Source organism: Neoarius graeffei, chromosome 22, assembly GCF_027579695.1.
Source record: "Neoarius graeffei isolate fNeoGra1 chromosome 22, fNeoGra1.pri, whole genome shotgun sequence".
In the NCBI taxonomy this organism is placed as follows: Eukaryota; Metazoa; Chordata; class Actinopteri; order Siluriformes; family Ariidae; genus Neoarius; species Neoarius graeffei.
The window spans coordinates 10073484-10086710 of record NC_083590.1 but is presented as its reverse complement, the minus strand read 5'-3'; the positions used below and the strand labels follow the sequence as shown (position 1 = coordinate 10086710).

At 40.3% G+C, this 13227-nt stretch overlaps 2 protein-coding genes across 3 annotated transcripts in view; both read left to right on the top strand.

Moving 5' to 3' along the window:
* LOC132870619 (small ubiquitin-related modifier 2) overlaps positions 1-2983 on the top strand; it is a 31656-nt gene extending 28673 nt beyond the window's left edge. The window contains exon 4 of the mRNA XM_060904338.1: positions 2242-2983. Within this exon, the coding sequence (XP_060760321.1) occupies positions 2242-2304 (63 nt within the window). The 3' untranslated portion in view covers positions 2305-2983. The remainder of the gene's footprint in view (positions 1-2241) is intronic.
* A 404-nt stretch (positions 2984-3387) lies between these two features.
* Positions 3388-13227, top strand: part of jpt1b (Jupiter microtubule associated homolog 1b) — a 33407-nt gene continuing 23567 nt past the window's right edge. The window contains exon 1 of one of the 2 annotated variants that reach the window (XM_060904336.1): positions 3388-3606. In XM_060904336.1, coding sequence (XP_060760319.1) covers positions 3551-3606 — 56 coding nt within the window. In that variant the 5' untranslated portion in view covers positions 3388-3550. The remainder of the gene's footprint in view (positions 3607-13227) is intronic. The other variant, XM_060904337.1, reaches the window with a different exon arrangement.

The window sequence follows — 13227 nt, the reverse complement described above, 5'->3', positions numbered from 1 at the left end:
TTACAGTTTTTTTTTTATTCGCTAAAGAACACACCATACTTATTATCCGTTTATACTGCAGTTACATTTGATGTTGAGAAATGTCCATGAAACGACTTCACTTGTGTTCTCACAGCTATGAAGATGTTGGAAAACATAAAGTTCCAGCTTTACCTCTGACTGTTACAAAGCACTGACACTGGAGACTCTGTCCATAAAAGTCACACACGCCTTTCTCCTTATGGGAAGCTTTCATGAAATTTTATGAAGTTTTCTGCTGTTATAGAAAATTAATCAACACCATCTGACCAATCGGAATCCAGAATTCAACACTGTGATCGGGGCTTTCCACAAGCGCCGGCTGCCGGCCATACAGCCGACTACACAATTAAGTCCAGCCGGCTACTTTAATGACTATTATTTTTGTAGCCCACAGGCTCTAAATATTAATTTTCGATTTTAATAAAATTAAATGTTTATCTAACGGACTGACAATAATGTCAAACTGAACCGCACTCATTTAAGTTGTGATTCGCGCTGTTTGTACCGATAATAACCACAAATTCCCTGCCGACTTCGTTGATCAGGGGAGAGTAACTCATCCGCAGCCCCGACATGCGGTGTGTGCGTGCGCGCACTCGGCGGAGGCAGTAGGCCGTCGGAGGGAACAGAAGCAGAGATGACGCTTATTTTGTCTCCGGTAAACCAGTCTTCTCTCGTTCAGTTGCGTGCTGGCATCAAAAGACACTGTTGGTTGCAAATGAAACCAAACTGAGTGGTTGGAGTGTATTTGCATACACAAATGGAGAAATGTTGGCTGAGTGTGTAATTGTGTAGCCCCACTGCAGACCGTTGTCGTTGTTAATTCATAGCATGCTCAGCTGCGTGAATGTGTCATGCAACGAAAATAAGAGATTTACAAGCCAGGAACGCCTCATGATGCAATACGCAAGAAAAGAAAGAAGATTTACTGCCATTTTACTTTGTATTTGAGTAAAGTGAATAAATAAATGGTCTGTGGAAAATACATTTAATCCTGGGAACTGCATGCACAGTTTATTTTGTGTCCCCCCCCCAACCGGCTACTTATTTGTCATGGCTGGCTAGTATGAGCCTTAGTGGAAAGCCCTGTGTGATGCAGTGTTGTAGTCGAGTCACTAAACCTAGAGTCCGAATCCAGTCTCGAGTCCCCAGTGTTCAAGTCCGAATCATTTTTAAAAAAAAATCGAGTTGAGTCCAAGACTCCAACTGCAACATTTGACGGTGGCTGTTTCAGCGCCATTAACATGAGTTTGTTCCTGAACATGCCGTATGAACAGGTGAATGTGCTTCTCTTTATCAGGGAGTATGAAGTATTCTGTCAGAGACAGTTGGGAGACGGATGTAAGTGCAGAAGGTGTGTTTATTAATACAAATGAAGACGGTAAATAATCCAGAACGGCAGGCAAAATCGTAAAACGGTGAAACGGGCGATAGGTCGAGCGAGACACAAACAGGCTATCGTAGACTTGGCAGAATCAAAGGAAACCAAACAAGGAAATAAGGCTCGGTAACGTGTCAGCAATGCAACTCAATACTTTGCAAAGCAAGTGTGTTTTCACAGTTTTAATCCTGTGAAGGTGCGAGTTGTTTACGGTGCGTGTGCAAGAGTCCGCTTGGTGCACGCGCTGTCTGGAGCGCGCCCGAGAGCCTATCTGATGCACACACCAAGGCACACAGGTGTTACACTCTTACATGAAACTGGTACAAAAATTAATGTAGATATAAATATCTTATGCCAAATTATTATGGCATGTTACAAAAAAAAAAAAATCCGAGTCCTCGTCTCCAATTTACGAGTCCGAGTCATCAGTGCTCGAGTCCAAGTTGAATCACGAGTCCTTAAAATGAGGGCACGAGTCAGACTCGAGTACTACAAGCCTGCTGTGATGTGATGTAATATTGCATATTCTCTTCCCCTTTCATCCCACCCTGAAAGATTTACGCTGATAGCGCTCACATGCACTCCCCTCCCCCAGTAGTGTTTCAGTCGTAAGGGTTTTCTCTTCACCTTAATCCCAGCAGTATATTGTCGAAGCGCCGTTTTGGATAACGATACACAGTTTGCACCTGAGGAAGCCTGCCTGAAGCTTTCGAGTGTGACAGGCCAGATTTCACAGACCTAATGGAAATATTTCACACGTGGAGCTTTCAGAAAGTTGCCTGCAGCAGCATGTGATAGTCACTCATGTTTCTCTTTCTCTTTTTCCTCTCTTCTCACAGTTGGAAATGGAGGACGAAGACACAATTGACGTTTTCCAGCAACAGACAGGAGGCTTCGTCTAAACGCAGAAACTTCACTGCCTTCTCTCTCTCTCTCTCTCTCTCTTTTTCCCCCCTCACAGTTACTCCTGACTGCTGTTGTATAGCGTGTTGATGCTCTTCCAGCTTTGCAGTTCCTGCTTTTTGTATATAAGTGATTTCTCTCTCACACACACACACACACACGGCAGCACAAACGCCATGGGATCAGAAGCCCAGAATTATTTTTTCTTTGGTAAAAAGTGACCACAGAGGCTCCCAGAAAGCAATCCGTGGTCCAGCTCTTTCTGCTGAACCGTCATTTCAGTCGAACGAGTTTACTTTCAGAACATTAAGGCGAGACAGTTTTCATCTCACGTGCTTAAAAAAGATGTAAAAAAAAAAAAATCACTTTGTATGAAATGAACACTTAGTGATTTGGAGTACTCTAAAACAAGGCAAGTCTGTTATTTTTTTAATAATTATTTTAGCTGCTTTTATTTGTTACATTCAGACAAATTGGTTGTTTTTTTTTCTTTAAATGGTTATTAATTGGTAGTAGACGTGTGTAAAGTGAAACAAGCCCCTGATTCAGTAGATGAATTGTGAATATTATTATTATTATTATTATTATTATTATTATTAATAAGTCCTGATATTTCTGTCAAGCATCTGTATTGTCAAATAAATCATTTGTTAAAATAAAGAAACTCTTTTTACGTCGTATTTGGATCATTTGTTTTTGCTGAGAATTTTTTTTAAAGCAGATTTGCTTTGAAACTAATAATAAACCTTTTTTAACAATTAATAAAACATGCTTTAATTCAAAAAGGCAGATTGGGCAGACTTTTTTTAAAAAAAAAATTATGTACTAATAGTTGAAATAATACTTGAACATTTTTAAAAAGTTAAGTTTAAATCTTATTGCTTTATATTTTTCCCTCCCAGACAGAGCCGTAATGGACGCTGCATCACCGCCTGTCATTCCACTGGAATGAAGGCGGAAAAAAAAGCCCAGTCACTTTAAGCGACGTGAATATCCTCCAATCAAACCCGAATCCTCTATCCATTGACCAATCAGAAGGCGCGTTGGTGTAGTGGGCGGGTCCGTGTGGGCTGGCGTTAGAACTCGAGCAGAAGGGCTGCCCAGATTCCCCTCTTCATCCCGACTCGGGCGGAGTCCATGCGGACGGGCTGGAAAGGGTTTTTTTTTTTTACACGTTTTAGTGGGTAGATTTAGCTTCAAACGCTTTTAAGAAAAAAAGAAGCAGGTTTATTTACTACATTTAAGATGACAACGACGACCACTTTCCAAGGGATGGACCCCAGCGCGAAAAATAGCTCCAGGTAAAAGAAAAAAACAGATGATGATAATAATAGGGGGGGAAATCCTGTGCAAACAAAAGTAAAATGATGGCTTGGGGTCAGACTGGATTCACTAGGAATGAAGATGGTTCGAGATTAATTGTGTTTTTAACCCTTCTGATTGTATTTGTGTGCGCTTATTGATCTGACAAACGAGGAAGAAGAAGAAAAAACCCTGGTTCTTCTTATTATTGTTATTATTATTATAAGGGAACTGTTTATAATAATAGATTCAGATTTCAGCCTTTCCTTATTGACACATGAACGCGCACGCACGCACACACACGCGAACGCGCACGCACGCACAATAATACAACTGCCCGCAGATGAATGTTAGACTCTTATCAGCTCGGTGTGTGTAGAGCTGCTCTCTCTCACACACACGCTTTGTCTTCCCTTTTTGTGTGTGTAAAGAAGTATAATGGGTAAATTCAACAAATAAAATTTTAAAAAAGGACAAGTTTTTTTGCGGCGCGCGCCAGATCAGCTATCATGCTAACGTTAGCTAAAGAAATCTCCCTGGCAACCAGCCACTTCTCCCCTCAGTCGCCTCACCGAGGCTAGCTCATGTCTGTTTTTCCATTATTTCGGTATTATTACCATCTATTTAATCCAAAAAACGACGAAAAATGCTTTAATTGTGATCCAGCCTACAGTATTTTCCACTAAAGAAACACCACACGCCAGATTATCTGTCTTTTTTTTTTTTTTACTTCACAATAACTCCTCAGGCCTCACTCAGTGTTCTCCTTTTATGGGTTTCTCTAGCATTCATGCTAACTTTTGTTTTCCTGACCAAATTATTCAAGAAATAAAAATCACCTTACAAACTAAAACTAAACTTAATAGTATGATTTTTTTTTTTTTACTTTCTTCAGATTGTTTGTTTGTTTCTTCAAGTGCTCTTTTTGAAGGCATAAATAATTGAATAATGCCTTCAAATGCATTGGAAACGTCAAATCTTCATCTCTAGCTTGTATTATTGTACCTGTTTGTTTATTTATATTAGTATATGATCCGATTTTAAAGCTTTAAACTTTTAATTTAGGTCTTCCTGAGCTATCAGGCATGAAGAATCACCTCAGCACCTTTTGAAGCAACGTGTTGATTTCCGGATTGGATTTGTCATCAGAAATGCACTACCGTTCAAAAGTTTGGGGTCACCCAGACAATTTTGTGTTTTCCATGAAAAGTCACACTTTTATTTACCACCATAAGTTGTAAAATGAATAGAAAATATAGTCGAGACATTTTTCTGGCCATTTTGAGCATTTAATCGACCCCACAAATGTGATGCTCCAGAAACTCAATCTGCTCAAAGGAAGGTCAGTTTTATAGCTTCTCTAAAGAGCTCAACTGTTTTCAGCTGTGCTAACATGATTGTACAAGGGTTTTCTAATCATCCATTAGCCTTCTGAGGCAATGAGCAAACACATTGTACCATTAGAACACTGGAGTGAGAGTTGCTGGAAATGGGCCTCTATACACCTATGGAGATGTTGCACCAAAAACCAGACATTTGCAGCTAGAATAGTCATTTACCACATTAGCAATGTATAGAGTGGATTTCTGATTAGTTTAAAGTGATCTTCATTGAAAAGAACAGTGCTTTTCTTTCAAAAATAAGGACATTTCAGAGTGACCCCAAACTTTTGAACGGTAGTGTATACATTTGTGATCAGTTTAATCTTCTGTAACTTAAACTAATACGGATCTATTGGAACGTAATGGAATGTGGTGAGGTTGCAGCCCAAGGACAGAGTGGGATGGGTTTTTGTTGGTTATGGATATGGTTTCAATATTACAGTCTCGATCTGGTTTATGACTGGAGTATAACACAGTAAAGTATGTTTTTATAAGTGTCTCCATTTCTGTCGCTGGAAAATATTCTCTCCTGGCAGTTGGGTGGGGTCTCAGGGGGGAAAAATTTAACCTCTTCTGCTAAAAGTTGAAGCAGGAAGGTGAAGCAGAGTTCACATGATGGTTAACATACTGTACAATAGTGTTAAACGGTTAAATCTGTGGATATGGATGGACTTTATTATATTTCCCAAATAAGGGAGGCTGTGAAATGCTTTGGAACAGAACAGCTGTGTGTGTGTGTGTGTGTGTGTGTGTGTCAGCTGGTGAGGACTTTATAAAGGAGACCTCTAACGCCTCAGCTATTTCTATTATTGCTGTACTAGTTAGCTGGTTATACGCGATACACCAATACACTGCAGTATACTAATGCTAACCACAGCGCTGTTGGATTCTGGATTCCGATTGGTCGGCAAGTGGTCGACCGGATTGATTTGATTAATTTTCTCTAACAGCTCTCAGAGTAATTCAGCTGCAAATCACAGGTTTTGAATACGCTATCGTTTGTATACTAGTCGGAACTGATTTTAATTCAGCGTGTAATTGTTGATTTGGTGAGGTTTTCTCTCAGGAGATGTTCATTTATGGAAGGAGTCTCCAGTGTCAGAGGTAAAGCTGTAACTTTTCCAACATCTTCCAGACGGAGTAGTTTACGCTTTGCGGTTTCTCAACAACGTGACGTGCTGCGTTTTTTGTCGAGTTAACTTCCAGAGAGAGAAAAGAGAGGTTCGTGAAAGAATGACTTTGTTTATAGCTGCTATAACATAAGAGAGAATGGGAACTGACTCGTTTCACAGCATCAAATGTAACAAAGCGATAAAAAGTCCAATGTGTAATTCTTTAATAAATTGTTAGTGTTGGGAATTTGCTGTAGTTCAAGAAGGATATGGTGCGCTAGTAAAGTAACAACTTTGGAGTTGTCAGTAACTCCGTTTCATCACACCACCCTGTTGTATTTTTTTCTGTCTATAAAGCTGGACATTTTGATGATGTTTTCTTGACAAACCAGCGTTATGATGCATGTTTCTAAGTATCGTGTTGATTTTTACAACTGCTTTGTTCCCCAGATGTAACACACAACCTGTATGTATAATATGAGCAGAAATAAATAGCTAGCTGTAGCTATCGTTTAGCTACATGTATATATTCACAGTTGTTTAAATAAGAGCGTTTTGTCATCCAACACACTGTGCTTATACACATGGATGGATTATCTCATCTCGTTATCTCTAGCCGCTTTATCCTTCTACAGGTTCGCAGGCAAGCTGGAGCCTATCCCAGCTGACTACGGGCGAAAGGCGGGGTACACCCTGGACAAGTCGCCAGGTCATCACAGGGCTGACACATAGACACAGACAACCACTCACACTCACATTCACACCTACGGTCAATTTAGAGTCACCAGTTAACCTAACCTGCATGTCTTTGGACTGTGGGGGAAACCGGAGCACCCGGAGGAAACCCACGCGGACACGGGGAGAACATGCAAACTCCACACAGAAAGGCCCTCGCCGGCCCCGGGGCTCGAACCCAGGACCTTCTTGCTGTGAGGCGACAGCGCTAACCACTACACCACCGTGCCGCCCCTGGATGGATTATGATCAGCGTTTTTAAATTATATAATTTCTAAGTAGCGGATAATTGCTTCAATGTTCAAGTGAGGTGGTTTTTATGGAAAAAGTATATGAACGAAAGTTTAAATTTTAATATGGTGATAATGTTGATGTCCCTTTTAATATTTTCCATCGTATTTGAGTGAAATGCTGATATTCTGGTCAATTTAGTACAACCCCGATTCCAAAAAAGTTGGGACAAAGTACAAATTGTAAATAAAAACAGAATGCAATAATTTACAAATCTCAAAAACTGATATTGTATTCACAATAGAACATAGACAACATATCAAATGTCGAAAGTGAGACATTTTGAAATTTCATGCCAAATATTGGCTCATTTGAAATTTCATGAGAGCAACACATCTCAAAAAAGTTGGGACAGGGGCAATAAGAGGCTGGAAAAGTTAAAGGTACAAAAAAGGAGCAGCTGGAGGACCAAATTGCAACTCATTAGGTCAGTTGGCAATAGATCATTAACATGACTGGGTATAAAAAGAGCATCTTGGAGTGGCAGCGGCTCTCAGAAGTAAAGATGGGAAGAGGATCACCAATCCCCCTAATTCTGCACCGACAAATAGTGGAGCAATATCAGAAAGGAGTTCGACAGTGTAAAATTGCAAAGAGTTTGAACATATCATCATCTACAGTGCATAATATCATCAAAAGATTCAGAGAATCTGGAAGAATCTCTGTGCGTAAGGGTCAAGGCCGGAAAACCATACTGGGTGCCCGTGATCTTCGGGCCCTTAGACGGCACTGCATCACATACAGGCATGCTTCTGTATTGGAAATCACAAAATGGGCTCAGGAATATTTCCAGAGAACATTATCTGTGAACGCAATTCACCGTGCCATCCGCCGTTGCCAGCTAAAACTCTATAGTTCAAAGAAGAAGCCGTATCTAAACATGATCCAGAAGCGCAGACGTCTTCTCTGGGCCAACGCTCATTTAAAATGGACTGTGGCAAAGTGGAAAACTGTTCTGTGTTCAGACGAATCAAAATGTGAAGTTCTTTATGGAAATCAGGGATGCCGTGTCATTCGGACTAAAGAGGAGAAGGACGACCCAAGTTGTTATCAGCGCTCAGTTCAGAAGCCTGCATCTCTGATGGTATGGGGTTGCATTAGTGCGTGTGGCATGGGCAGCTTACACATCTGGAAAGACACCATCAATGCTGAAAGGTATATCCAGGTTCTAGAGCAACATATGCTCCCATCCAGATGATGTCTCTTTCAGGGAAGACCTTGCATTTTCCAACAGGACAGTGCCAAACCACATACTGCATCAATTACAGCATCATGGCTGCGTAGAAGAAGGGTCCGGGTACTGAACTGGCCAGCCTGCAGTCCAGATCTTTCACCCATAGAAAACATTTGGCTCATCGTAAAACGGAAGATACGACAAAAAAGACCTAAGACAGTTGAGCAACTAGAATCCTACATTAGACAAGAATGGGTTGACATTCCTATCCCTAAACTTGAGCAACTTGTCTCCTCAGTCCCCAGACGTTTACAGACTGTTGTAAAGAGAAAAGGGGATGTCTCACAGTGGTAAACATGGCCTTGTCCCAACTTTTTTGAGATGTGTTGTTGTCATGAAATTTAAAATCACCTAATTTTTCTCTTTAAATGATACATTTTCTCAGTTTAAACATTTGATATGTCATCTATGTTCCGTTCTGAATAAAATATGGAATTTTGAAACTTCCACATCATTGCATTCCGTTTTTATTTACAATTTGTACTTTGTCCCAACTTTTTTGGAATCGGGGTTGTAGATAAGAAACAATTGAAACAGTTAATATGGCCCCATCACCCTCATCATTGAGCTACGTCGACATTGCGCTTTAAAATGTAAACAATCTCCGTCCAGGCAAGCATTTTACGTCTGTATCAGAAATCTCAGTGGATACTAAAATGCCTGAAAACACACATCACGTGACCATTCATGTACATTGGGCGTGCGTGTGCTGGTTTGTTTTCTTCAGAAAAGGGTCACCTGATAGGAGTGTGATGAATTGGGGAAGGATACATCATGACTGATAAGACCCAGTCAGGAAGCAAATGTGGGTGCATCATCGTTTCCACAAGTATCCGTTTTAGGGGTTCGAAAATTCCTAAGTAGTGTGGACTCCAGGTGTAAATATAACGTAAGTAGCAAAACTTCAAGTAACGTCTCTCAGTTCAACTCCACCTTCATTTATTTGATGTTTAATTTTATAAAGTGATGTCAATTAACCACCCAGCTACCTATTCAGCTGTGTATGTTTACCAATGACCAACCCTTGCTGTCAAGCTAACCAGCTGAGGTCATGATCAGCTGGACATGAGGGTTTTGGAGGACAAAATGTTGTTGCAGTACTGTAACAGTATGGATACTTTATGATTGATTTTGGGATTAACGTACAAACTTCAGTGAAGTTCAGCAAGGTACGACCTAAGCTGTCAAGAGATGACCCAAACGGGTGGGTTATAATCCAATTGGGTAAGTTATTAAATTATTAGTCGTGTTATAAATGAATGTTTTTTTTGTAGGGGTTTTGGACCAACTGGGCAGGAAACTAGATCAGCTGGATGAGTTATGAACCAATCCAGTAACTTGTGTATCAATTTAAAGGCCTTTGAGATGTTTCAAGTGTAGGTCATAAAAATAATTTTCCCTGACACCCAGTTAGTTTTGTTTAGTGGACCGAAAGCTACTGAATTCGAATCACAGACTTCCAATTTTATTAGTTTTTTAAAAAATAGAACAATTAATGAATTCTCCGCTATTTTTTCCTGCTTCACCATGACCCAATTCAATACACTACATCATGCATCACGTGGTGGGCTTTCCCGATTCACGCAAGGCATTGTGGGATACAAATTTGAAACGGGAGAGAAAAATGGAGGGCGTGAGCGTGCGAATGAAACATGAAAGACCGACTACAGTAAAGGAAAGAAAGCGAGAAGAAAAGATGTTATGTTCTATATGAAGGAAAGGAAACGCAGGACCAAACTAATAAATATCGGCGATCAGCGAGCACCTCGGTGTGATCAGCTGTTCGTTTAGCGACAGAATGATGGAACTGTCAGTGCACAGTCAAAGGGAAACCTGTAGATGGCAGTAATGCGACACTGTGGATGCCAGCTGCCGTAAAACCCAAAAGAAGAAGGTAAACCTGCGCATGCGCACACGGACTTCCTCTGTCTGCTTGACTGCGCCAAGTGAGCGATTTCATGAACATTTGCTTTAATCCCCTCAAATTAAATAACTTCCCAGCCACAGAATGGCCTGATATTTTTGTAAGCTATTACAGAAATAAACATTTCAGAGGGAACTAAATTTCACCAATTGAATGAAATCGAAAGGCCGTCTACTTTTAAGATCACCTTTTCTGGAAGTTTCTCTTTAGGTTCTGCAAAAGAACTCCAATGACAGCTTTATGTTCGTTAGCTGTTTTATCAAATAATTTTCCGATTAAACAAAAATAAAATCAATGTAGAACACACTGGAAAAAATAACCATTGGACCAAAGTTTTTAAAATGCGTCACTTTGTTACAGCTACGTCTAATTCTTTGAATTTGAAGTTGACTCAACGATTTTACTTTGTTCCAAGGTTTCAAAAAATATAAGTGAACGTAAAGTCTAGCTACATAGTGTGATGGTTTCTTTTTGTTTTTCTTTAAAGAATGGTTTAAAGCATTTTGAGATTCTGGTTCAAAATTGAACAAATTTCTAATTATGTAGTAAATATAGTTTTTAAGTATCATAGTTTGTGAGGAATTGAGACACACGAGTCTCCAATGGGTGCACTGTTTCTCTCCTACAGAGAAAGCAAATTAATCGAGCAGTCATGCACTTGATTTGGCTTTTGGCAAATAATCGATTTGAGGCTGGGCGTGAGCTAAACGCTTCAATCAGAACCTGAGTGTGTGGATTGGAACACAGTCTCGACTTCTTCCTTCTCTCATCGCTGAGGTGAATCGAACGTTTGGTTGGTCGTCAAGACCGCAGTGATCCCCGAGGGTACTGTTTAGATAGATGAAAATTATCTGACACAGGAATCTCCATTTGGTGTGGGTCGGGTCAGCTGTAGGGCGTGTGTGTGTGTGTGTTGAGGGGGACAGAGAGACAGACAGAAGGGCTCGGGTAGTAGAGACCCTCCCAGCTTATGTTAACCGTCCCCTGCAGTGGTCAGTCTGGTAACTGGTGTGTGTGTGTGTGTGTGTGTGTACACCCTCCCTTGAGTCCAGTATTAACTCCATTAAATCTTTTTGATGATGCTTGCCGGCGTCCCCTGCAGCTGTTTCATTCCCGTAATGTCAGCATGACCACAAATGTGAGATGGCGCTCCGTTTTCTCCATTTGTGTGTGTGTGTGTGCGCTGATTTAAAAGGAACGGGCCAAAAAATGAAACGATTTTTCCCCTTACAAATGTAGCTCATCAGCCAAGACACTGACTGTCTGAAGTTTCCTTCTTAAGGGACAGACTTTAACTCTTGTGAGCACCTAATTGTGAAAACGCATTTGGCTGGAGATACGCACACCTGTGTACCACACACACGTTTCTCTCACTATCCTTGTGAGGACCTTCCATTGACATAATTATTACTGCAGTTAATCAATGCTGTGCCTGCACCTAAACCTGACCTCAACCTCAGTAATGAAAAGGAAATCTTTTGACTTCATTCATTCATTCATTCATTCATTCATTCATTCAATGTTTTTAAAAAAACACAACAGTAATTTCCTTGTGGGGACCATCCAAATGTCCCCACAAAGTCGAAATTGTCAGATTTTACTATCCTTGTGGAGACATTTGGTCCTCAGTAGTATATATAAACACATGTTTCTTTCACCCAGGTTTCAACTGTAGCCAGCACAGAATTAGTTTCCTCGAATCTAGCGTGGAGAGTATCCTCACTCTTCAGCCTTTTGTAATAACTGCTGTAATGAAAAAGTAAAAATTCTCAGAGGATATTTATTTACATTTCTGGTATTTGGCTAACACACTTATCCAGAGGGATTATCTCATTTATACAGCTGAGCACTTTAGGGTTTGGTGGTGCAAGGATCTGAACTTATGACCTATAGATACAAGCTGTGAGTCCTGTATACAGTTCCATTATAAATACCAGTGTAACAGGCCAGTTTAGAGATGTTGATAATTAGTGAAATATTACACTGCAAAAAACTGAATTTGAGGAGAAAATTACTTAATACTAGTGAAATTACAGTATCTTGCTGCATCGGCAGATATTTTTACTTGACAAGACATCTTGGAATAAGTTAGTTACAAGCTAGAACTAGTTTTAATAATCTGAGTTGGTGTCTTGTTTTCTTCTAATAGGAAATGCGAGATCATTTCAGCTATGTTCAAGATATTTTAACTTAAGATATCATTTTTGCAGTGTATGGCTCTGTCTCATGTTTTGATTCCCCAGAACCCTAAATGATGAAGCTAAAAAGCTAGCCAAGGTAATGTAATAATGCTAGTTATGCTTTCCAGTGGGTTACTTGGTTTCAAAGGAAATGATTGAGTTATGACTTATGATCAATGCCTCCTGGATAAGATGTTCAGCTGTGAGCTGTTGTGTTTTCTGTTCACATCACTTAGATATAGCAGAGATAATTCATGTCTGGCAAGTATCACTAATTTTCTTAAATTTTTTTGTGTAGTAAGCGGGAGAGTTATACACTGATCAGCCATAATGTTATGACTATAGACAGGTGAAGTGAATAACATTTGATTATCTCATTACAGTGGCACCTGGCAGTGGGTGGGATATATTAGGCAGCAAGAGAACAGTCAGTTCTTGAAGTTGATGCGTTGGAAGCAGGAAAAATGGGCAAGTGTAAGCATCTGAGCGAATTTGACAAATTGTGATGCTAGATGACTGGGTCTGACTGAGCATCTCCAAAATGGCACATCTTGTGGGGTGTTCCCAGTATGCAGTGGTTAGTACCAAACAAAAGTGGTCCAAGGAAGGGCAACCGGTGACAGGGGTCATGGGTGGCCAAAGCTCACTGATGCACGTGGGGAGCGAAGGCTGGCCTGTGTTGTCCAATCCAATAGAAGAGCTGCTGTAGCTCATATTGTTGAAAAAGTTAATACTGGTTTTGATAGAAAGGTGTCAGAACAC